We start from the raw sequence: 27,080 nt of genomic DNA, 5'->3' as shown, positions 1-27,080 counted from the left end.
CATCATTTACTTATTAGTTCCTTACTTCTTCTAAACTTCTTGCCATCTACCCCCCTCTCAAAGAGGTGACAGGAAGATAAAAGTAGTTTTTCTTTTCTTTCTTTTTTTTTTTTTAAGAGAGAGGGCGTGTGCCAGCGGGGAACGGAGGGGCTCAGACGGAGAGAGAGAAACAATCTTAAGCAGGTTCCACACCCAGCACAGAGCTCCATCTCACAACCCTGAGATCACGCATGACCTGAGCCAAAATCAAGAGTCTGATGCTTAACCAACTGAGCCACCCAGATACCCCAAAAGTAGCTTTCTTTAAAAACAAACAACAAAAAACACCTCAACCATAAAAATTATGATCCACATTATTCCCTCAAAGAAGAAACCACTTAAATTATTCTCAAGCAAGAGAACAAATAAACTTCTAATTTCCTTGTCTTTGGAGAGTTAAGTAAGAATGGTTGCAAAAGAAAATCAGTAGAAACCCTCTTACTGGCCTGCTCTTAACTGAACTGATGTTCTCCGTTGCCTCTATACATCCTGACTGGTGCTCTGGCAAGCTGACTGCTTGTACCAACAGACCACTTTCCAGTGCAGAAGCACTGGGGAGCCAGAGGTGTTTATTCTCAAACCTGTGTATGCCAGTTGCACTTGCAATTATGAAACTTAAATATTATAAAACTGATGAAATATAAGTGCAAAAAGAAAGAATTGCTGTTTTTATGAACACTAAGCTGAATGCTCTGCAAAGACCTAACAAAAGCAAGCTGCTTTAAAAAAAAATGCAATGAAATTAAGTGAGTGGTATAACTATAAAAGACTTTTTTCCCGGGCGCCTGGGTGGCTCAGTTGTTAAGCGTCTGCCTTCAGCTCAGGTCATGATCCCAGGGTCCTGGGATCGAGTCCCACATCGGGCTCCCTGCTTGGCGGGAAGCCTGCTTCTCCCTCTCCCACTCCCCCTGCTTGTGTTCCTGCTCTCGCTGTCTCTCTGTGTCAGATAAATAAAATCTTTAAAAAAAAAAAAAAAGACTTTTTTCCCAAGTTGTAACAGATTCTGCAAATTGCTGCACAAAAGTCTTTAAAAAAAAAACCACCAAAACTAAAACTGGAAAACCTGCAGTCTCAAAGAAAGGCCCTGACCTACACCAAAAGACTGGCAAGTGGATATACATTAATATGTTTTACATTAAAATAAAATGTTTAAGTTATTAAATATCATTATCAGTTGGTTCCAATCTGGTTAAGAGAAAATGTTGTATCCTTTGGTAATCAAGTAGAACACTGAATGAGAACATCAGAAATAATGCTCAACAATTATTATTCCTCATACCAATCTATGGAAAATGCATAGACACATGATATGAACTTATTCAGACGTACTACTTAAGACTTTTAAAAACCTGAGAAGGGGGGTACCTGGCTGGCTCACTCAATAGAGGACGTGACTCTCGATTTCGGGGTTGTGAGTTTGAGCCCCCCCTTTGGGTGTAGAGATTACTTAGAAATAAAATCTTTTAAAAAATGAATTAATCAATGAAAAATAAAAACCTGAAGACATCCCTTGAGAAGGTATAATTTGGCTTAAATTTGATATAAAGCAAACCTTGCGATGACGCAATCAACTTTACACAAGTACTCTAAATGAAGGCAAAGCTGTTTTCTGTTAGCCTTTGAAATAATTAAAACTATTAAAAATATTTAAAGGCACTATTTTTAAAAAATGTAGTTGCTCTTTCAAAAATTTACCTGAGTCAAGGACAACAGAAATAACTAAAACACTAAACATAAAACTGAGTGTTAATGGATGTTTACCCACGTCTGAGTCAAACCAAACATTCTTTTGATCGCTGTGAAAATATTTTGTTTTTGCCATGATGTTCTAACACAGGCCAACCAACATAACCAATATAAACAATAATACTCTAAAAAAAACCCCAAAACAATATACTCTAAACAATTTTATTATTCTAAATAAAATATTAAAGAACTGAAGGAAAATCTCTTGCCTCTGAACGAACATAAGATAATTTTAATCCAAAATAAGATATTTCAAACAAAGTACACTTCTAACACATGGTGCTCAGTATACTATGAAGATTAAAATTTCCTGTGCCCCATTTTTTATTGATATGGGTCAACAATATATGTGGCTAAGAATCTCCTGGGTTAAGTCAGTTAGTATTTGAGATTCTCCTCTTCATTAAAACAAAATCAGAAATAAACACAAACACATACACACACAAAACAATGACTGACTAGAACACAACAGAAATATTTTAAAATTACTCTCTGAAGTAAGTAGTGTCTATGGATTTAAACATGTGATATAAAACATGTGATATATATATCTTTGTAATTAGGGGAAAAAATGTAGAGTATATTAAATATCCAAGTCACTGATTGACCATAGGGATCAGAATGGGGGTGGAAACAATAAAGGGGAGGATACCTCTTTTCTCCCTACTCTATTTCCCATCCCTACCATAAGCCACTATTTATGATAGATAACGTGGTATGCCTTGGTTGTATTTGAATGGTAAAATGATTAAAATTCACTGAATTAGAGTGAAGTAAAAGACTCTATCTACTGTATTTAAATAAACTGGAGAGCTAATAAATGTTTACCGAACTACCATGTAACAGATTCATAGATAGCTATTATGGGAATATATCGATGAATACAGCAGAACCCTTCCATTTTGAGGAACTAACAACAAAATGTTATAGGAACATGCAAGAAAGTGAAATCAATTCTGGATGGGGGAAGGAACAGACAGATATAGGGGGAAATCTTAGAAAGATTCATGGAAAAGGTTTTAAAGCATTTAAAATAAGCCTAATAGAACAAATAGGATTTTGGGGCGCTTGGGTGGCTCAGTTGTTGGGCGTCTGCCTTCAGCTCGAGTCATGATCCCAGGTTCCTGGGATCGAGCCCTGCATTGGGCTCCCTGCTCCGCGGGAGGCCTGCTTCTCCCTCTCCCGCTCCCCCCTTGCGTTCCTGCTCTCGCTATCTCTTTCTGTGTGTCAAATAAATAAATAAAATCTTTAAAAACAAAAACAAAAACAAAAAACCCAGGATTTTAATGATAGGCAAAAATAATGAACCAAGCATTTTACTTTACAACCACCTTTACTTCATCTCCCAATTCTTCTAGTTAACTAAGGACAGTGAAAAGAACTCTCTTTAATATGTGGTTCCAAAATGAAAGACTTAAATTACTCATTGTTCAAGAAATAATAAAATGAGTTTAAGAATGGATAACAATTACCTAATAAAACTGGGGATACCAAAACTATTGTGATTTTGGCTAGAAACATGAACCATACAGAAAACCATTCAAGTTACATCAGAACATCTCAAAATCCATTTAAATCTAATGGTTAAGGCCAAAAGGCGGGGGTGAAAAATTAAATTTACTTGTCACATTCTGGACTCAAGTGATAATTGTGATGAACTAGCTGGCTATAGGTTAAAACTAACTCTTATGAGCTTGTAATGATTTTAAATATATATATATATATATATGTTTAGAAACAAAGAGAATGTCAGAAACCATTTAATTTTTCAAAAAATACTGTTTTCCTATATTCAAAACAAATGATCTACCGGCAAAAGTAATCCTTTAGAAAAGTGAATTCTGTGATGAAGTAGTCACGGAAGACTGAAGGAGAAACAGTCTTTTAATAACATTAAAGCATCTTATAGATTCTTTTATTTTGTTCTTTGCCAAATAGGGCTTTAAAAGATGTTCATCCTAAACTCTGCAAATTACTCAAAATCTTTTTTCAATAAATCTTTTTCATATTCACTGAACATTCCCTCCCCTGAATATTTACTGAATCAATAAACCTCCACAAATTACTTTCTGGTAAGATCGTTTTATGCATAACGAAAATGATGACTTTTCATTCTATGGTAACAATGAGAAATTAGAAATCTATTTATATACCACCAAGCAATTCTGTAACACCTATTTATTGTGTGTATACCACAAACAATGGATTTATTCAATAAAAACTAGTAGTCAAATCAAATTATACTTTAAATGTACAGTCAATTTTTTTTTTTTAAGATTTTATTTATTTATTTGACAGAGAGAGACACAGCGAGAGAGGGAACACAAGCAGGGGGAGCGGGAGAGGGAGAAGCAGGCTTCCCGCCGAGCAGGGAGCCCGATGCGGGGCTCGATCCCAGGACCCTGGGTTCATGACCTGAGCCGAAGGCAGATGCTTAACGACTGAGCCACCCAGGGGCCCCTACAGTCAATTTTTATTATGTGTGGTAATTGTTATATAAAGTCACCACAAACAATGAATTAGTGAATACTGAACCACTGCTCCTAGGGAATACACAGGGCTAGGTTCCTGCAAGCCCTGACCACATTTTCATCAACTAATCACTATGTAACCTTGTTTTAGATACATTTCTGTTCAAGGACACTTTATTTAATATATAATTTATGTATTACTTAATAATAATTTTAATTTAATAATATAATTCATTAACATTGACCTCACAGCCAATAGCATTAATTCATGTCTGAACAAAACTGAATACATACATATTTTTTCTCCATTAGGTACATCACAGCCTTTTTGCATTTAGGAACACTAGATAGAGCTTCAGCACTATGGCTGGGGGGCTATTTAACACTGAGATCACCAACAAAAAGCACAAAAATGCAAAAAACATGGCAATAAATAGAGCACAAAAGAGGACATATCCTTACAGTATGAGAGCTGAAAACAAGAAGGCAAGAGTCACCTTGTGTGAAAGTGCGAGTCAGAAGACTCAAATTTTTCACCACTCGGCGCATGTCCATAAATAACCATGAAACTGTTGTAATGATTTTGGACTTACAGATAAATGAGATAGCAGACATTCACAAACACAGAATGTGCAAATAACGAGAATTGACAGTACAAAGAAAGCCTAATTAAATAAATCTCATGGGAAATATTTGAGTACTTCAATCCAGTCAATTTTATAAATACAAGGGTTTACTTACTGGTCATCAAGGATGGGAAAAACTTTATAGCATTGTTTTTAAATTATCACACAAAAACACCAGATTGAAGCAATTTATAAGTTTCCAGATAAAGAATAAAGATGGAAAAATTTATTTAAAATTTACTGCCAAGGGACGCCTGGGTGGCTCAGTTGGTTAAGCGTCTGCCTTCAGCTCAGGTCATGATTCCAGGGTTCTGGGATCGAGTCCTGCATTGGGCTCCTTGCTCAGTGGGGAGCCTGCTTCTCCCTTCTCCCTTCTCCCTCTATGCTCTCTCTCTGTCTCAAGTAAATAAACAAAATCTTTAAAAAAAAAAAAAAAGGGCAGTAAGATACAAAATGTAAATTATGATAGAAAAAGGCATGAAAAGACTATCAGTGTAGACAATTAGAAATTAACACAACAAATATATTCAAGCAAAGTACCTCAGTGAAATAAAAATGAACTTAAAATTCTCTCAATTCTAATTTATTTAAACTATTATCCAGTACAACTATAATTTGTGTCCAGTTTGCATTTCTACTCTTTATAACAAAATTTAGATACATATGTAAACATCATCTATTCACACTGGTACCTGAAATTTATATTACTGAAAATGAAAACAGCAAGATACATTAATTAAGACCAGAAGAGAATTTGAGAACTGGGAATCAAATCAAATAAAAGCCACCAACATTTTTTTCCTTTTAAATTTCAGATGATATTCACTATAGCACAGTTTTTGGCAGCAAAAAACTAGAAAAATCTGTCTTTTAACAGAGGACTTATTTAAATCACAGAATAGTATATAGTTTTTTAATAAGAAATGAGCTAGAATGTGTGTGTGTGTATATATATATGCATCTGCTCACATACTGTATGTGTGTATACATGGCCTTCAATTAAAAATGTGAAACAAGACAGACGAGAGATGTCTATATTAGGGGAAAAAAAGGCAAGTCACAGAATACGGTGTAAAGTATGATTCCTTCTTGAAAAACAAGAAATGTAACTTGTTTATATATGCATACACACTGAACCACTAATGAGGAAGGGACTTTGACACTTTCATTTTTTATAATGAGCATGTATAAGTTTTATAAGTATACAATAGGTTCTTGACAAGTGTTAGATTACCTTGTTATAGTTATTTTTAAAATAAAATAATGCGATATAAAATTCATGTTGTTTGAAAATGATTCCTATAAACTTATTCAGGTAAATCCTGTTAAATATAATTAAAAACAAACATTTCCCAATTCAAAGAATTTCAGTATGTTCTCAAAATTTAACACTAACCAATCCCCCCAAGCTGAAATGTTTATTGATTTATAACAAGGGTCAGCAAACTTTTTCTGTAAATGTCAGACAGTAAATATTTTAGGTTTTGCAGACAAACATGGTCTCTGCTACGTATTATTCTTTTTGTTCCTGTCTTTGGTTTTTTTAACAACCCTTTGGGAATATAACACACACACACACACACATTAGCTTATTAGATCCACAAAAAACAGACCACAGGTTGAATTTGCCTTGCTGGCCACAGCTTGTCAACCACTAATTTATGACAATAAACCAGCAACTGGACATCTGATATCTTAAATATATTATGACAAAGGTATCAGAAATCACAACAGTTTTATTCTACGTTAAATAAAGCAAGGTAGTATTGGAGAAATTAAAATTACAGGTCAATTAATACACTGAATTCTATTAATATGTTAGACATTAATCAAACAATGATAAAACACAGCAAATAAAATTTTAAGTACTCATATTATAAAACCATGATCATGTGTGCACCTGCAAAGCACACATATCCACTTGAAAAAGTAAGCTGAAACTGAAATACTACACATCAAAGCTTAAATCTCCTTTTATAATAATTAAAACCATTTATTCATTCAAATAATCAAAACTAGCCAGTCATTTGTTTTATATGTCATCAACCCTTGAAAATTAAGAATTGAATTCAGAGGCTGGTAGTATTACTAGGTTTTTTTTAATTTGTAGGGGTTATTATAAAATATTAATCAACAATCTAAAACATTACACTTTAAAAGTTTATATTCTGGGAAACTTTTTAATATTTACTGTGTCAGCAACCATCACTGGAAACGTGACTATACTTTTTTTCTTTGCCTAAAAGATAGCTTTTATATATTTGATTTTGTTTAAAACTGAAAGATCCTTATTGTAATCTGAATGCTACTACCAAAGGAAAATCCCATTATGAATAATAAACTGGGTCAAACTGAAACTCTAAAATGAAAATGTATCTCCCCACCCCCACCCCAAATAACCATTATAGAATAATCTTACCTAGACTGGTGGGTTTTATCAGTTCATCCAGTAAATCATAAAATGGTAATTTTTGAAGTTTTATATCCGGATGGACTGGGTGAAGAGCTGATGTAAGATGTGGAAGTTCCAGTTCATGTTTAGGTCCCAGAAGAGAAACAGGGAGTAACGGTGATGATGCAGGGTGACCATCGTAAGTGAGTTGTGGAATGGTAGATGGAGACAGAGTTGCTGGCATAGGACTTGAATGGACATTGGGGATGGACAAGTCCGCGGGCGTCATGATTTTCTGGGGGAACCTCCGCCGATAGAGTTCTTTAATTTTCATTTGTACAGCAGGACTGCAGCCAGCCTTTAGCAAATGCAGGGCTTTTGTGAGAAGTTCGTGTTTGCGTCCGTGCTTGTTTCTCCCAGCGTAGCCCAACAGTACTTGGAGTTCAGAAACTCTAAGGCTCATAACCATTTGCTTAGAGACAAAACAAAATGTAAAACGTTAGTATTCCAATAGTATAATTTACAACATTAAACAATACCTTATTCTAACCCTTTCCCCTCATGGTTTACTTTAACGGCCAGCTCAGTTATAATCAGTTCTAGTTATTTCCAACTTAAAATAAGTAGCCAAAAAAATGTAAAAATTAATACTCATAAATTCAGTGACTTCTACCCAAGGTTATGAAAGATGTAAGATGAAGTATACACCAGGTAGAACCACATCTCACCTCATTCCACTGTTTCGATGCAATTGTCAGCTATTCATCAAGCACTTACTGAGTCTTCAGGAGAGTGCTATGTGGATGGCAAAATATTAGGATGAGCCCTCAAGAACATTTGTTTTCTTGGGGGGAAAAGTATATAACTATACATGAAACACATAAATACCCACCTCAAACACCAGATGCAAGCAGGGTATAAATAACATACTACCAGGTATTACATTCTATGCTGACCCTGGAATTTGTAGGACTTAAAAACTATATATCCTTTTTTTTTTTTTTTTAAGATTTTATTTATTTATTTGAGAGAGAGAATGAGATAGAGAGAGCATGAGAGCGGGGAGGGTCAGGGGGAGAAGCGGACTCCCTGCTGAGCAGGGAGCCCGATGTGGGACTCGATCCCAGGACTCCAGGATCATGACCTGAGCAGAAGGCAGTCGCTTAACCAACTGAGCCACCCAGGCGCCCTATATATCCTTTCTGACCCAGTATTTACCAGATATACTTGGTATTTTCATATGGGTGTCACTAAATCTTTATTATTTCCACAAGGTGTTATCCCCTTCCTTCTTTACACATGAAGAAACTATGTAGTTAAGAAAGGTCAAATAACTTACCTAAGGCCACATAGCTACTATGTAGCAGTCAGGATTCAAACCCAGATATGTATGATTCTAAAGCCCACTCTCTTTTCACTAAACCTTTAGGAAAAGGACAGAGCTGGAAACATAATACTGACTCACTCCACTGGCAAGGCCAGGCTAAAAGTCCAGGAATTCAATCCACATGCCATAATGTGGAAGGTTGTAATAAAGAAATCTATTTAATTTTAACTCTTTGTTCCCAAACTTGTTTGGTCGCTGTTTCTCCTTTTTCTCCAATTACTAAGAGACCACCAACAGGAAATGCCCAACTATACCAATCCTCTCATTTTAAAGTGGAAGAAAATGGAATCCAGAGAGAAGAAATGGCTTACCCAAGATCAGACAGTATTAACACCAGAATCCTGACTTGATCACCACTGACAGGGAGGTATCAGGGTAGAAGACACAGGTAAGCTTACCACTGGCTCTCTATTTCCCCAACTGTTTTATCCCCTCACCTCAGACCTAACAGCAATACATAAAAGATAAACTGCCTTCCCTAATTCACTGCCACTCCCTGAGAGGCCACCCTACCCTAGTCAATCCTCTGGAAGCTATTTAAACAGCGCAAAACAATTAAGTAAAAAAAATCGAGTAGTGAGAAAACAGTATATAAAGAGCCTTATATATAATATAGCTGGTTCTCAAACATATATTAACCCTTCCCCTACTTCTCTGGCCTGAAAAATACTTTGTTTCCTCAAATTCTAGCTTTTGTCAGCCTTAGTCCATTAGGCCTGGCAACATTAATGACTCTTTGCTATTTTTACTAGCCATTTTGCGTATCTTTATTTAGCACTTGTCTTGCTTTTTTGTAATTTTCTATTTGTACAAGTGATTCCATGACCAGTTTGAGGTCCTCCAGGGCACAAGCCAATGTCACCCTCAGCATCCAACACTAGGGTCTGACAAAAGTAGAAATACATCAAATGCCTGGACAATGAATAAATAAATGAATGAAAGAACGAAATAAATAAGAAAGTCACACCAGAAGAAAGGGTAGGGTGGAATCTACAATGGTAAATTATACATACAACTATAATATAAATGCAAATAAACCCCCAAACTCTTACATTCAATAGAAGGCACACAAAGAAATACTACAGGCCTTACGAATAAAGCCTACCCCAAATCCTATAAATGCTTCTCTTTTTTAGATATGATCAGAGATTAATTACTAACTATAGTGTCAGCAAGCTATCAATTTCTCCCTACTATCCAAAATGTCCTAAGAGTACAAAACAGTTTTAAAGATTTTTATTACTTATTTTACAAGGAACTGGGACTTCAACCAAAAAGTACTATATTAATAAGTAAGCTTCTGCTTTTGGAGAAATAACAGAAATTATGCTTCAAAGATTATCGGTTAAAAATAAATTTAGGTTGGCATTGGTCAAATGCACTTCATTTTACAGAGAAAGTAGTATAAATTTTAGAAAGAGAACAACGTCTTCCTACTTCAACTGCATTCTCCTAGGTCAAACACAAATAAACCTGAATTCAGTGATTACCACAGGCCTTTCACTGATGACAGTTTTTGTCCTTACTCTATGGGTATTAAGGATTTAAATGCAGCACAGATGTATTATTGTTTTACTTATATGGAAGTACACATTGGCAATTCACATAAAATAAAATCTCTTGCGTGATGGTCAAAAGAAAAAAGATGACATAAGTTTTTTTACAGGATGTGTAATTAACCATCAAAATTATGAGGCAGGTACTGTCCTCATTTTACAAATAGGAAAACTGAGGCCTAAGCAGGTTAAGAAATTTGTTGAATATTATACAACTACTCCAAATATTATGCTCTTAAACTATGATACCGTCTTTTAGAGAAAACAAATCACATGCCTTTCAATTAGGAAAGAGAAAAACTTTTTAAAAGACTAATTGATTTTAATATTCAATCTCCATTTCAAGCTCCAACATTTTGGCTTTAAAAAAATTGGTTCAGGGGCGCCTGGGTGGCTCAGTTGGTTAAGCGACTGCCTTCGGCTCAGGTCGTGATCCTGGAGTCCGGGGATCGAGTCCCACATTGGGCTCCTTGCTCGGCGGGGAGTCTGTTGCTCCCTCTGCCCTTCCCCCCTCTCATGCTCTCTCTCTCTCTAATAAATAAATAAATAAATCTTAAAAAAAAAAATTGGTGGTTCAGATAAGAAAAGAATGCATCTGGATTCAAATTAACCACTGCACCTTAAAATCAGGTTTAGTGAAAGATGGGGTACTATCCACCGCTATTATTGGAGCAGCTGCTGCATACTCTTAAGGACTGTAATAAGCATACAGTATTTTTAAAAACTAAATAAAAGGGGGCGGGAAACACAAACATCTGACGCATCACTCAACTGAAAAGCTTCAGAGAAGCATGGAGCAGTCAATTCACACTGCAAAGTGTTGACAACACAGAGGAAAACTAAACCCTTACATCTGAGATGTTGAAATGCAATATATTTTAATCTGTCATGTGTTTAAAAATCTCCATTTGTGGGGCGCCTGGGTGGCTCAGTCGGTTAAGCGACTGCCTTCGGCTCAGGTCATGATCCCAGGGTCCTGGGATCGAGTCCCGCATCGGGCTCCCTGCTCTGCAGGGAGCCTGCTTCTCCCTCTCCCACTCCCCCTGCTTGTGTTCCCTCTCTCGCTGTGTCTCTGTCTGTCAAATAAATAAATAAAATATTAAAAAAATAAAAAATAATAAAAAAATAAAAATCTCCATTTGTTAGCACTACAACAAAATGAATATTTATAACTAAGGATAACATCAACCACTGCTACTACTAGAAATCATTACCTCCCTAAATAGTATTCTGCTGACTCTACATCCCCAAATGATAGAGATGTCAGAACCCTAGGAATTTCAGAGCCTGAGAGATGTATATACACTGTACAGAAAGCTTTCTGTGAGGGGCATCTTTTTAAAATTAATTTTTTTTAATCAAGCAGATATGCACACAGTTTAAAAAGTCAAATAGTGTGATGAGAAAACAGGTGTCCCTTGCCCCGCCCCTACTTTTCACATCCCTGAGGCAACCTCTTTCAAGTCTTTTGGCTATTCCTTCTGGCATTTTTCACTATATTCTATACAACAGGTCTATGTGTTCTTAAAATTTTTCCTTCTAAGAAAAAACTGACTTATTATAAACAATAATGGTTTAGCTCTGTGACATCTCTACCCCCATATTCCCATCACAATTTTCAGTTGAATCAGTTGTTGTTTACACTACAGCTGTAAATAATATACACATTTGAGCCAAAGTACATCGTGATTACTCTTCCGTTTCTGTAGAACCTTGGCTTTCCTTAGTTAATAACTGCACCATTTGTGCATTTGCTTTGTTTTCTAGGTAACTACTAATTCATCTGCAAACTGATGAAAGTGTAACTTTCGGGACCCCTGGGTGGCTCAGCCAGTTAAGCGTCTGCCTTTGGCTCAGGTCATGGTCCCAGGGTCCTGGGATGGAGCCCCACATCGGGCTCCCTGCTCAGCAGAGAGCCTGCTTCCCCCTCTCCCTCTGCTGTTCCCCCTGCTTGTGCCCCCTCTCTCTCTGTCAAATAAATTAAAAAATCTTAAAAAAAAAAGTGTAACTTTCAACATATTCAAATACATCAGGTAAAACTGTTTTCATTTCTTTCTTAATATATGCCTTCTGTAGCCCTCTATCAGGTTCCAATTTGGACTGCTTACTCTCTAGACCTGGTGGTACACAACCATGGTCATAGAATTTCCCTTCAACATATCTTTGTAATTTCCTGTCCTTCTTCCATATTGGATCCCATTTCACTGACCTCACTTTTTCTTCTTACTTTTCTCTTTTTAGTAGAGTATTTCAGCTTCCTAAGAAGGAAATGGAAGCTACGATTTTTTATTCTTTGCATTGTCCAAAAATATATTCATTTACCGATACTTAATAACTGAGTTTGGCTCAGTATTTGAATTCTAGACAGGAAAGCATGTTCTGTCAGAATTTTAACAGCCTCTCCTCACTGTCTTCTGGCTTCCGGTGTTGCTGTTAAGAAGCCTAGCATCATCCTGATCCCCAATGCTTCACAGTAGCCTGTACATCCCCTTAAGGAAGCTTATATAGAAGCTTCTTGGGGCGCCCGGGGGGCTCAGTCGGTGAAGCGTCTGACCTGGGCTCAGGTCATGATCTCAGGGTTCTGGGATCCAGCCCTGCATCAGGCTCTGCACTCTGCAGGGAGTCCGCTTCTCCTTCTCCCTCTGCTCATGCTCTCTCTCACATAAATAAAATCTTTTTTTTTTTTTTTTTTAAAGCTTCTTTCTATGTGCTCTGCAATTTTACAGTGTTGCATCTTGGGGTTGGGTTAGCTTTTCTGTGGGGCTTTGTTTTTGCTTTAATTGTATGAACTGGTAATTGCTGTCTTTTAAATTTAGAGATGTACATTTCTTGTGTGCCTATTATTTAGGTACTGGCCTTCTTTGACCGATTCTCCAATTTTCCTTTACTCTATTTTCTTTTTTTTTCTTGCATTTTACATCTCTTGCATTTAGCTCTATTTTCTGAGAGATTTCCTTAACTTGATCTTCTAACGCTTCTATTAAAATTTTCATTCCCATGAGCTCTGTTCTGTTTGTTACATGCCTTTTTTCTTTTCTTTTTCCCCTACATCTTGCTCTTAGTTTTCATGAATGGAGTATCTTGTTTTCTCTCTGATGATATAAATAAATTGGGTATTTGGCATTGTTACTGTTTTCTTTTGCTGTGTGCATGGTCTCTGTAACCTCTGGGTTCTTTTTCGCTATCTGCTTTGGTCTCTGCCTTTCAGTCCTGATGTTTTCCTCAAATGACAGGCGATCGCTGGCTGTCCATTTATATTTAAGAGTAAGATACTAAAAACATGATCAAATGATCTGTGTGAGTGAGCAGATTGGGGTACTTCATTCTAGGATGATCAGGTAGGAATCTGGCTGTTTTGAGGATTCCTTTTTTTTTTTTTTTTTTTTAAGTTTTATTTATTTATTTGAGAGAGAGAGAGAAACAGCTTGAGAGGGGAGAGGGTCAGAGGGAGAAGCAGGCTCCCCACTGAGCAGGGAGCCCGATGCGGGACTCGATCCCGGGACTCCAGGATCATGACCTGAGCCGAAGGCAGTCGCTTAACCGACTGAGCCACCCAGGCGCCCGAGGATTCCTTTTTTTCCTTTTATCTAATCACTTTTGACAGAGGAATCCTCCAATGTTCTGCTTTGGCAGTATGACTGGCTTCCGGTATTCTCAGGATAATGCGGAGAAAGGAGGGAGAGGTCCCCACCATTCAAAAAGAAGACATTTCAACTTAATCCCCTTTTCAGATATGTAAAATTTTACACTTGCGCGTGTGTGTGTGTCTGTGTGTGAATGAGAACAACTATGCCAACCACAGGGGCAGGGACCACATTCTGAGAAAGATAAATACAGACAATATTCAAGCAATATCAACAAGTACTAAAGACAGAGCGCTTTTTGCAATTAAATAAAAAGTGCCAGTATTATTGTTCCTTAGTTATGACCTTACATTATTAAAGGTCATACCTAAATTGTAAATAAGAATTAGGTACTTCCTGTTGAGCAATATAATTACTTTCATTCACACACCCCACTTCAGTAGTTTAGAGGATTAATCATAATAAAGCAGACTCTATATTATGAATCTTTATCTGGTATCAATTTATAACCAATCGTAAACCAAAATGAATTCTGAACATAGACAAATTAGGCATTTAACAATGTCGTAATATTTCATTTATACTTTTGCTTTCTATCCACAACAGCAATCATCAAAAGTTCTATAATTGCATACATTAAAGCCTCTACAGTACAACAAAAATATTATTTTTAAAGTCAGATGCTTCATCTAATGAAAATGACTTCTGCATCATTTCTAATCCTCTCCATTTGAAATAGTTAATAAGCAGCTGTTAGATTAGTAATTTGTCAACAATGCCCAGTTCAACCAGAAAACCTAGTCAGACAGTTTCTACTAAAGGAGCAAGTCAGGTTGGTTATCTCCATAATCTTGTTCAACCCAATTTCTCATTATTTTATTTATTTCTCAATATAAGATAACTGAAAAGTGACCTCTAGAGCCTACTCCTCTAGTTGATCTTCTCTGTCTTCTCCTGGTCTCTAATTCCATCATACCAGCTGCATTTAGTCACACATAATGACAAAATATGGAGATCTCACTCTCCTTTAAGCAGAGTATAAACCTAGTACTGTTAAATTAGTGTACCACGGCTTTAACTTCTGACAGATGATTTAAACATCACACCCATTTAGGTACCACCACATTTCATGAAACATATGGATGTGTCCTTCAAAAGGCTCCTTCCAGATGACAACTTGGATATTAAAAATATCAAACCTAACTCAGAACATTTTAAAATTTGGATAAAATATTTTTTCTAATAAAAAACAAAGTTTAGAGTGTAAGATTCTAACACATTGCCAAACTTCTTACGCAGGTAGGAAAATATGACTTTTATTTAAGTAAAAGGCTGTTCTGCACACAGATGTTCAATAAATGTTTTCTGGATCAATGCACAGCCCTAAACGAGTATGAAGAAAAAGGGAATACAGGAACAATGAACACATACAGAGAAGCTAGTCTTCAGAGACAGACATACATAATCACCATTTTAACTCGATTCTCAAAAGTTACTGAACACCTACTATGTGCTAGGTACATGTATAATATAATATGGTACCAGCACACATAGAATTTGGATTCCAGTACCAACCTGACCACTAAATTTACTGAATCGCAATCTTTCAGAGGGTCTGTTTTCTCACATCAAAAAATGAGAGATTCACTAGAGGTTCTCAAAAATTCCTTAAAATTTCAAAATTCTATAATGTTATAACTCTATTAAATGAAATCTTTCTTCTCATTCTTCTACCCTTCCATAGTTAAGGAAATATAAACAATCTGTAAAGTCAGTGAATCTAGGTTAGTAATGTTTTCAATCAAAATTTTAAGTGTCATTTACCTGGGCTGACAGAATGAAAATAATGATAAACCTAATATATATTACATGCTTATAATATGCCAACCATATTTACTAATTATAGTAAACATGATTAACTTATTTAACCCTCACATGAACCCAAGAGACAGACCATTATTATTCCCACTGCATGGATAAGAAAACTGATGCTAAACCTGAAGTCAAACACTAAATAAGTGATGGAGACAGAGCTCAAACCCAACCTGACTCCAGAGCCTAAGCTCATAAACACTAACCAACAGAAGTGTCTTATCACAAATCTTAGCTAAAGCAGAATATTTGTTACACTGGGACAGGGAGCACTAAAATGACATAAGGAATTTAGACTACACAGAGTAAACAAGCATATTTGGGGGCAGTGAAAATGTGATAAAAACAGTGTTTAAGGCTATCCAAGCAGCCACCTGTAGGACAGATGAAAAAAAAAAGATTAGTAAGATTTCTAGCTAAAATATATAGCAACAAGAACTATTTATCTACATACAAGGGAAGAAGGAAATGTGACAGTCAACACAGAGGAGACAGGACCAAGAAATACTGCAAAGAAAAACTGCCGGTCACATGCAATATCTTAGCTACAGGTGCCTCTTTTCACAATTAGTACCGTACATGATCATGAGAACAATCACCATTCGCTTTTCAAATAAAATCTAGCATTTAAAAATAATAAGCAGGGCTTGAAGAAATTTTAATTCTATCAAATTATAAAAGATTGAGGATTCTCTTCCAAACTCCCCCAGCCATAAACAAGCAAAACACTGCATGTGCAACTGGGAGATACCATCTCATCTAATTTAAGTTTCAGACAAGACAAGAATCTGCTATGAAAGAAACAGTATACTCTGAAAGTTGAGAAGCTTAAAAGAAAGAAAAGACAAGTACGAACAAAACAAAAAGTGAGGGGGAAAAACGCACTCTATAACTAAACAAAAAGTCTTTAAATCATAGCCTTCTGAATCCCAGAAAAGAGATTAAGGTGAAGCCCTAGAGGGAAATTATCAAGGGAACTATTTCAGAGTAACAGATGTAACCTACGCAAGGTTACAGAGCTAGCAAGTAATGCAGTCCAACTCAAAAGTCAGATGCCAAAGTCCACACAATGCTACAGAGTACTGACAATGATAGACACTATTAGATAATTGGAAAATGATGGTTTTTGGAAACAGGAGAATCACAACATCAAATAAAACTTTGGAAATCTTCTTGTCCAACTCTCCATCTAATATATGAAGTTTTACTGTAACCTCCTCAACTGATGGTCTCCCAGTCTCTGCTGAAACTCTAAGACTTCACAACCTAATCTTAAAGTGACCTACCTTACTGAAAAGCTCTATGAATCAAAACTTTCCTTTAACTCCACCCAATGGTTCTAAAGTTTTGTCCTATTGGTGTTCCACAGTCTATTCTTTAAACGTGTTAAGAGGGCTCTTTTCCTTCAACAGGCTTGGTTTCTAGACCCCTTCCCACCCTGATCATTTTTCTCTGGAGCTTTAGCAGTCCCCTGTACTTGAGTGATTGAAATAATCCAGATAACAGCCTAATCTTGAATACAGCAGTATGACCACCTCTCTTTATTATGAACACAGTATTTCTACCAATATAACCAAATAAGGCATTCAAAGTTTAGGCTAACTGGTTTGTTTTACCTGTGCAAGGGGAAGGATGTGTTATGTGTTACGTTTTTGTTTTAGCAATGAGGGGGAGTTGCATCCACATCATATAGTTGCTCATACTAAGCTTGAAGTTAACTAAAACTTTTAACTGATTTTTTTATATGAACTGCTTTTAGGTTAAATCTCACGCTTTAATACAAATTTTTTAAATTTAAAAGTAGAACTTTGTATTAGGTTCTGTTAAACTTCACTTTTTTTTTCCAGTTCATCATTCCAGCCTTTTAAAACCCCTCTGAGGAACTGCACTCTCCACCCTCTACCGCAGCACAAATATGGTATTATAAATTGTTGATTTTCTGGTCTATGTCCTCCCCTAGACTTTGAGCTTTTCAAGGACAAGCACTAATCTCCATATCACCTATGCTAAGTATAGTACATGACACTTGGTAACTGCCCAGGAGATGATGAACTAACTCCCTTTGATTCTGTCATCTAACATATTCTTCCCAGGGCCACCTACAAAACCAGAAATATTCATACTGGTCATCCTTAAAACTTGGGAGTCAAGACTACAGAGCCCTGTGGCACATAAGATATTCCCCTTCACATAACAATAAAGTTTAAGGTTACAAATAACAGTACTCAACTACTTAGGATGTAGATGACTATTTTCCCCAATATTCCCCAATCTTAAGGTTATTATTCAATACACCCTGTCCGGGGTGCCCAAGAAAAATAATTAAAGCTATCCTATTTCAATCCTGATTTATAGGCTTGCTTTTCAGAGAAAAATAAGCTTAGAAAAGATGTACACAAATTTTCTAAAAGCCTTGATGGGGGGCCCCTGGGGGTTAAGCATCTACCTTTGGCTCAGGTCATGATCCCAGGGTCCTGGGATAGAGCCAGTGTCCGGCTTCCTGCTCAGTGGGGAGTCTGCTCTTCTCCCTCTCCCTCTGCCCCTGCCCCCCCCCCCCCTTTCTCTCTCAAAAAAAAAAAAACTTAAAAAAAAAAAAAAAAAAGCCTTGGGAATGGGATGCCTGGCTGGCTCAGTCAGAAGAGCATGTGGCTCTTGATCTTGAGGTCATGAGTTCGAGCCCCAGGATGGGTGTAGAGATTATGTAAATAAATAAACTTTTAAAAAATAAAATAAAAGCCCTGGAAATGATTTCTCAAAAACTACAGAGAAATATTAAAAAGAAAAAACAGGCTGCAGGAAAATGTTGTTCAGGTCTTACAATGACAGTTTGCCTAAGGTTTGGGGTGAGGGGAGAGAGAGAATCTTAAACAGGTCCCACGCCCAGTGCAGAGCCTGACATGGGGCTCAATCTCAAGACCCTGAGTCCATGACCTGAGGTGAAATCAAAAGTTGGACACTTAACCAACTGAGGCACCCCAAAATTTACTTATTTTAATACGGTTAGCTGCCTAGACATCACCTATCAAAATCCCAAAATAAAACTTATAATTAAGATGCAATCTGATTGGGCTTCATGTTAAAGAGCTTTAATTTAAATAACAGGATACTCTAAATCAGCATTTTCCAAACTAGGTTCATAGTGTTAATGGATATTCAGAGAAATAGGGTTCTACAGCAAAATAAGTTCAAGAAACTCAAGATTGTATAATTCCCCACCATGCCCTCCTTTCTCAAGTCACATCTGAACACATTAAAGGTCCCAAGAAGTCCAACAGAAATGTTAATGCTGCATTTAACATTTTGCAAATTTACTTAGCCACAAAACCTTCTTTATTATCATTGTTTAATCTATTACCATCTCATTTCTTAGCACTTCACAAAAGAAGAAATATAGAACAAATTACAAGATCTTCAAGTTGTCCAGGAGTTCCATTTTATGCTTGTTGTTCCAGCAAAATTATTAAAAACTTCCCCCTTCCATACTTAAAAGTGCCCCAGTATGGATGATAAATTATCTAGTCATAGAATTAACACTCCAAAACTAAATGAGTTATAAAACATGTGAGCCACCTTTACCAAATGTCAAATTAACATGGCCATGTTACTGCATGCAGTTAAAATGTTATGTAGATGATGATTAATCTTGAACCCTTTTCCCAAACTTCTTGAAGAATTCTCCGCTAGTAATCTTACATATATTTTCAAAATACTCAAGACTAATAAATTCTTGCTAACTGAACTCACGAACCAAACAGATATAGACAGTGAAAGATATCTGTAATTGCAAAATTTTAAAGAGTCTATATCAAATTGTAAGGAAAGGCAGTATCTTAAAAACATTAAAGCAGTCCATAAAAGATGTTTAAAGTTTTAAAAGATATTTTAAAAAATTATTCCAGGTCTTAACTATGAGAATTCCTCTCTATTCTTGACCCTATTTTCACTCAGACCAGTCTTTCTGGATGACCTCATCCATCTCATGACTTCAAAATGCCATCTCATCTCTAAGCTGTTAATTCCCAAATCCACTTCGTCTATGTCCCACACATACTCAACTCAACATGTCCAAACCTAATACATCAAATTTCTCTCAAACCTTCCATCCACCTAACCAGTTGTCCAAGCCAGAAACTTCTACACCACCTTCTCCTTCACTCATGTCTATTTACCAAGTAATATCAATCCTACCACCTTAAAATGTCTAAGTCCCTATTATCACTTTATTTTTTTGATGCTTTTGCCTTTTGATTTTTTTATTGCTCAGAAAAGCTTCTTTTTTTGTTTTTTGGTTTTTTTAATTTGGCTTTCTGACCCTGCGCTTGTGTCTTCAATACTTCCACCATGATTTTCTTTTCTTTTTTTTCCTAAAAGATTTTATTTATTTATTTATTTATTATTTTATTTATTTATTTACAGAGAGAGAGAGAGCACAAGCAGGCAGAGCAGTAGGCAGAGGGAGAGGCTCGCTGAACAGAGAGCCCGATGTGGGGCTCGATCCCAGGACCCTGGGATCATGACCTGAGCCGAAGGCAGACATTTAACTGACTGAGCCACCCAGGCACCCCTCACCATGATTTTCTGCTCCTCCATAAGGAAAGCCCACTTGATCGTGTTGCAAACACACTTTGCACACATGGACCCACCAAAGGCCCTGCTGAAATGTTTTTCTGTTTTATTTTTATTTTTTTATAAGATTTTATTTTATTTGACAGAGAGAAAGGGATCACAAGTAGGCAGAGTGGCAGGCAGAGGGAGAGGGAGAAGCAGGCCCCCTGCTGAGCAGAGACACCCCCCCCCACACACACTGCAGGGCTCCATCCCAGGACCCTGGGACCATGACCTGAGCCAAAGGTTGACACTTAACCAACTGAGCCATCCAGGCGCCTGTTTTTTTGTTTTAGACAATCTTTTAAGGACTTTAGGTCACAGAGCATGAACTCCTCTAAGTCAACCTAGGCATACGCTAATGCGAATTTTGGTGCTAGAAAGGTAAACATTTCTATTACCAGGGGTTCAGGACAGCCTAGTTTTTTTAGAGGCTATTGTAGGACAGCCTACAATGGTATGTCAAATGCTGGACCATCCTGAATGCCTATGAATGCCGTCCCCTGAAGAGCCCTATTTACCACTTTAATTCAGACTACCACTATCTCTATTCTCCCGATCTCCATTATCCCCTCCAAGTCATTCTCCATACTAGTGATCTTCCTAAAATATGTCTGATCGTGTCATTCTCATGCTTAAACCTTGCAGTGATTATCCACTACACTCAGGATAGAGGCCAAACTTCCTAGCATGGCCTAAAATATACTTCATGATCCAGTCTCAGCCATTGCCACTAACCCCCTTTACCTGCTCCCCCTCATCCGGGACTTGTATATACATGCTGTTTTTTCAGCAAGTAATTCTTTTCCCTCTCTCATCCCAACCTTTTCCTAGCTAACTTCAACTCATTCAGGTGTCAAATTAGAGGTCATCACCTTTGGGATACTTTCTTCAGTCCACCCTCAACATTAGTAAATTTACCCTCCTATATGCTCCATAGATTAACCCAATACAGCCCTTATGTTATACGTAGATAAGTCCTGTTTACTGGTCTGTTCTCTATCAAACTATAAGCTGTCTATACAGACTGTGTCTTGCTCATTGTCAATAAATGTGAGTAATGATGATCTGACATCTGTCTTAATTATTATGAACCATACTGGTAGTGCAAACCTATTAGAAATACACACATTACCTCCTTAAAATAAAGACATTATATAATTCTGCCCAATGCCCAGTCAGTATGTTACTGGTATCCAAACAATAGATTACTTAGTTAGGATGGCTAAAGAATTTTGTTCTTACTCCTACAAAGAACGGTTCAAATTGCAGGAAATGGAGGGGGTGGGGAAGAAACTGACATATAATTAAAAAGTCAATGTGACTGAAGAGTAAGTGAACTGAAAAGGGAAATTAAGATAGGAGACCAATTTAGAGATTGTTGATTAACACCAAAATGATACTATGAGAATGAAATAATAAGGTGGTAGTTGGGAAGGAAAGAAAGACATAACATTAAGAAAGACGTGACAAGACTTCTTTGTGGAGGGATTTTGTAGTTCAGAAGGTTCAGAAACAGGGAAGCCTTCCTTGAGCACCCAAACCAGGTCAGGTCTCCTTGTTACATGTACTTATAGAATTCTGTCCTTTTCCTTTATAGAACTTACTACAGTTTCAGACTCATAATTTCAATGTGACAATCTATCCCCAACTTCCCAGAATTTGCATTACTCTCCTATGTATATCTCCACACATGAATTTACTGGGTGTTCCATAAAATATACCTCAGTGTTTTTTCTCCACATTACCTTTGTTCATTGTTGTTCCCTCTGCTTGAAATAACCTTCCTATGATCAACTATCAAGTCTTCTCCTTTAAGGCCCAGTTTGAAATAAGCTTAACCAGAAGTGACCTCTTCCCCTTATGAATACATTGTTAACTATTCATATGGTTACTCTTTTATGTTGCTCTCATTTATAGTTGTTCTAGACATTTCTCTCCTCCATATGTATGAGGCAAACTCCCTGAGGTCAGGTATGGGGCAAAGGGAGCTGAGGTAGGTCTGGAGAGGCTAAATAGAAGGGAACTCTAAGCACAAAAAACAGCTGAAGAGAAAGCATCAGAGAAGCAATGAAAATCCACTCCCTCTCCAAAAGGATTCTTACACTGGGTTCTACAGAGACCCCTACAGATATCTTCCCTTCTAATCCTCATACTACTTGCTGTTCATACTATTTCTAGAAAATCATTGCCCAAAAGAAAGATATTATAAGCTCCAAATTCAAGCTACACATGTAATTTTAAATTTTCTAGTAACTATACTTTGATTTTCTTTAAGATCTTATTTATTTGAGAGAGACAGAAAGAGAAAGCATGAGCAGAGAGAGGGAGAAGCAGACTCCCTGCTGGGCAGGGAGCCCAATGCAAGGCTCAATCCCAGGACCCTGAGATCATGACCTGAGCTGAAGGCAGATGCTTAACTGAGCCACCCAGGTGCCTCCTAACTATACTTTTAAAAATCAAAAGAAACAAGTAAAATCAATAATATATTTTACCTAACCCAATATATCCAAAATATTATCAGTCCAACATGTAATCAATATAAAAATTATTAATGAGATATTTTCATCCCCAAACACACTACGTCCTCAAAATCCATTATATATTTGCACTTCCAGCACACCTCAATTCAGATGAGCCACATTCCAAAAGCTCAATAGCCACATATGACTAGTCACTACCGTATTGGACAGTGCAGCTCTAGAACAATATCCCCGCCATTCACTGAAGGTTTTAGCACCTGCCTCAACTATCCAAACTCCAACCCAATACCCTCAGCTGTATTTCTTAACTTTTTATCATTACTCTCCACCCTCAGCCACTCACTCCTGTAGCCACACCTTGGACCTTTCTACCAAAACCTGCGCCACTTCCAAAATCACTAATTCAACACTGAATCCTCCAACTACCACCTCCTATACTTGCTTACGTACCTCCACTGCAACTATTCAACATCATAAATATCAGGACTTGATCACTCTCTATCCATCTGCCCTCTTATATCCAGCTTAGAGAGATTCCACGGTCCATCATTAAATTTTCCTTTGCAAAATTCCCTTCCCCCTCTATGCCTGGCACCCTCAACTGGTTCCAAATTTACAACACAGGCAGGCAGAAGAATGCATGCACACAGGCAAACAGATGTTACTATACATCCATAATTGTCAATGGCAGGGATATTGTTCTAGAGCTGCACTGTCCAATACGGTCATGATCTCAGGGGCTCAGGTCATGATCTCAGGGTCGTGGGATGGGTGCCCATATCCAGCTCCGCAGAGTTTGCTTCTCTCCCTCTCCTGCTCCCCCTCCCAATGCTCACATGCTCACACCCTCACTCTCTCTCTTTCTCTCTAAAATAAATAATAAAACTTAAAAAAAAGACTTCCAAAATTTAAAAACAGAATTTTTTGCTAATTACAAAAATGTGTGCTTTATAAAAATTCAGATATAGAAAGGTGCAAGAGAACCGAGCTATTTTTCATGTACTTAACTGGAATCCTAGAATATAAGTTTCACAAGGGCCAAGACTCAAATCTATTTCACTTCCAAGTAACGGCTGAGCATCTAACACAGTATCTGACAGGTAAACCAGCTCTCATTTTTATACTGATGGAATGAGATCCTTGCCTTAAGCAACTGGGATAGGATAGGCCAAACTTGAAACAGGGAAAAGGCAAGGCAAGGGGAGAGTGCTTATTTGTTTTCAAGGGTTAGCACAGAATGTATATAGCCCAGTAAAGGAATAATTATGTTTTACTTTACTTGAAACCTTTTTAAATGTATCGAACAAAATAATGGAAAAAATATATTAAGTGTAACACAAACTTTAATGGTTTATGCTTCCACAAAAAGTTAACTTTTCCCACCACTTCAACTTCTTCACGGATTACAGGACACATAAAAATCTAAGCACTTTTCAAGATTTAACCAAGTGTCTCTCACTGTGGCAATTAACTTAAGCCCCTTTGTCTTCCCCAAACATCAATAGGCATAACTGCTAGATTCTATGGGCATATATATTTACCACAGCTATGCATGTTTTCAAAATGAGGTCTCCAAAACTTTCTTCTCCACCTCCACCTACGGAATCTTCCTCTTCAAATGCTATACCAAATTTGGAAAATTTATAAGACTATGATATTTAATTAGATGGTTTAATTAGAGGCAACAGCTTAAAAACAACCTTACAAGTAAATAATATACATAACTAATATTTCACCACCAGTTTTGATTTTAAAAGCAACTTATTAATATAAATTATGTAAAAGGAACTAGGGAGGAAAGAGGATGAGGGTGTACCAAAAAAGGCCTCAAAGTTTTGGAATACTCTATTAAGTCTGATGTTTTATTAGTCTCCTATAAGTTATACATTCCTCAAAGTTATACATATTATTTTGTATATATATTTTCTTAAAGCAATCTAGACTTCTCAAAAAAGAACACAATTTCTATTATCACTAAATATAAATCTTCATTCAACACTGGCAACTATTTAAGAATGGTTACCATATATTAATATAGTTCATATTATGAGCTTCACAGAGTTTACAATGTCCACCAATGATCATACACAAACACCGACCATATTCCCTCCCTAAAAGGAAACAAAATCACATTTAAAAAAGGAAAAAAGAAAAGTTAAGTCACAAGCACAAAGAGCAAAAGACAATAATCAACTGGTTAAAAAAAAAAAAGTAGGGGCGCCTGGGTGGCTCAGTCAGTTGAGCATCTGACTCTTGATTTCAGCTCAGGTCTTGATCTCAGGCTCACGACTTCAAGCCCCATGCTGGGCTCCACACTGGGCGTGGAGCCTACTTAAAAAAATAAATTAATTTAAAAAAAAAAAAAAAGGAAAGGCACAGGTCCAGTCCTCTAACAACAGAAAACAGAAAATGAAAGGGAGAATATTACTGAAGGATTAATACAAGACAATTCCCTAGAAGTGAAGGACATGTGTCTCCAGACTATGCCATCAAGTACCTTAGCACAACGACTGAAAAATACCCATTCTAAGGCATTTCATCATGAAGTCTGAGCACACCAGGAATAAAGATCCTAAAAGCTCCAGATAGGTCACATGTAAAGGTTCAGGAATGAAATGGCACTCTGTACCATGTACAATGAAGAACTCATCTTTATGTTACAAAAGGCAAGTATATACAATAGAAAATGTCTGTTCTAACTGTTCAAAAATTCTACCATACTTCAAATTGTCTAGTTTCATTCAAGAGAAAAAACTAGCCCTTGGAGAAAATTTTCTAAAACCCTAAGATATCTCAAAGATCTAACAGTAAGCTAACTTTCTGTAAGATCATTATTAAAGTTCAGGGGCGCCTGGGTGGTTCAGTCGTTAAGTGTCTGATCTCGGGGTCCTGGGACCAAGCCCCACACTGGGCTCTTTGCTCAGCACAGAGCCTGCTTCTCCCTCTTCCACTCCCCCTGCTTGTGTTCCCTCTCTCGCTGTGTCTCTCTCTGTCAAATAAATAAAATATTAAAAAATATATATATATAATAATTCAGGGCACCTGGGTGGCTCAGTCAGTTGGGCGTCTGCCTTCAGCTCAGGTCATGATGATCCCAGGGTCCTGGGATCTAGTCCCCCGTTCTGCTCCCTGCTCAGCAGGAAGTCTGCTTCTCTCTCTACCCCTACCCTCTGCTCGTGATCTCTTTCTCATGCTCTCTCACTCTCAAATAAATGAATAAAATCTTGAAAAAAATAATTCAGAAATATAGAGATTCAAAGTTAAGTAAAATGTACACATCAACCATGCATGGCTCTATTACTGGTCTTAACCAGATAATTATGATGCAAGACAGTATGTATCTGTCTCTCCACCAGATTGAGTTCCTTTCCAACAGGAATTGTTCTAATTATCCCTGTATACTGATGACTAGCACAATACCAGACACACAGTATACACTCAAATATTAACTGAATAAATACATGACTGTATGAGAAGACCTAACTATATAGGAAGTAAAATAAGTTCTCTTCAACACCATGTTTTTAATGAGCCACATAAGATTATAAAAGGGAAAACATTAATGGATGAAGCAATTTTTAAATCAAGTGAAAAAAATTATTTTTATATTCATTAAGATATTAGTTTTTTAATCAAATACCCTAAACCCATAGCTAATTAATAAAAGCTTGAGTTTAACTATTTGCACTTCACATCAGTATCACTTTTCCTTTGATTAACTTTATCTGCAGAATTATGTTCAATGGAGGACATGCCCCTTGAATTCCAACAGCATTCACAGCATCCTCAGCACCACTACTCCCACCATACAAACACAAACATCACCCCATTCCTTCAAATGGATAATGCAGTTAGGATGACAAGACATTTGAACATCAAAAACTGGGCCACTTTTACTAAAGCTACAGATAAAACTAGAAACTGTATGCAAAACAAAATGTTAAGTATCACTCTCCACACTCAACAGAATTACCTATTAAGACCAGCAGATTCCAGAAAATAACTCAGGACAATATGAAGTGTTTACCTACAAGAAAATATGTTCTAGGGGCACCTGGGTGGCTCAGTCGGTTGAGCGTCTGCCTTCGGCTCAGGTCATGATCCCAGGGTCCTGGGATCGAGCCCCGCATCGGGCTCCCTGCTCCACGGGAAGCCTGCTTCTCCCTCTCCCACTCCCCCTGCTTGTGTTCTCTCTCTTGCTGTGTCTCTCTCTGTCAAATAAATAAATAAAATCTTTAAAAAAAAAAAAAAAAGAAAATATGTTCTAAACAATTATCAACCAATCTGTAAGTAGCAAAGTTGAACCTACTCAACCAAAC

At 37.0% G+C, this 27,080-nt stretch overlaps 1 protein-coding gene across 1 annotated transcript in view; it reads right to left on the bottom strand.

Moving 5' to 3' along the window:
- The window catches only part of PIAS1 (protein inhibitor of activated STAT 1), a 117,196-nt gene that overhangs the window by 78,325 nt on the left and 11,791 nt on the right, over positions 1-27,080 (bottom strand). The window contains exon 2 of the mRNA XM_021693800.2: positions 7,302-7,746. Coding sequence (XP_021549475.1) covers positions 7,302-7,746 — 445 coding nt within the window. The remainder of the gene's footprint in view (positions 1-7,301; positions 7,747-27,080) is intronic.

This window comes from Neomonachus schauinslandi, chromosome 9 (genome assembly GCF_002201575.2).
Source record: "Neomonachus schauinslandi chromosome 9, ASM220157v2, whole genome shotgun sequence".
Lineage (NCBI taxonomy): Eukaryota > Metazoa > Chordata > Mammalia > Carnivora > Phocidae > Neomonachus > Neomonachus schauinslandi.
The sequence above is the reverse complement of the archived record's forward strand: the minus strand, read 5'-3'. Positions and strand labels throughout refer to the sequence as shown.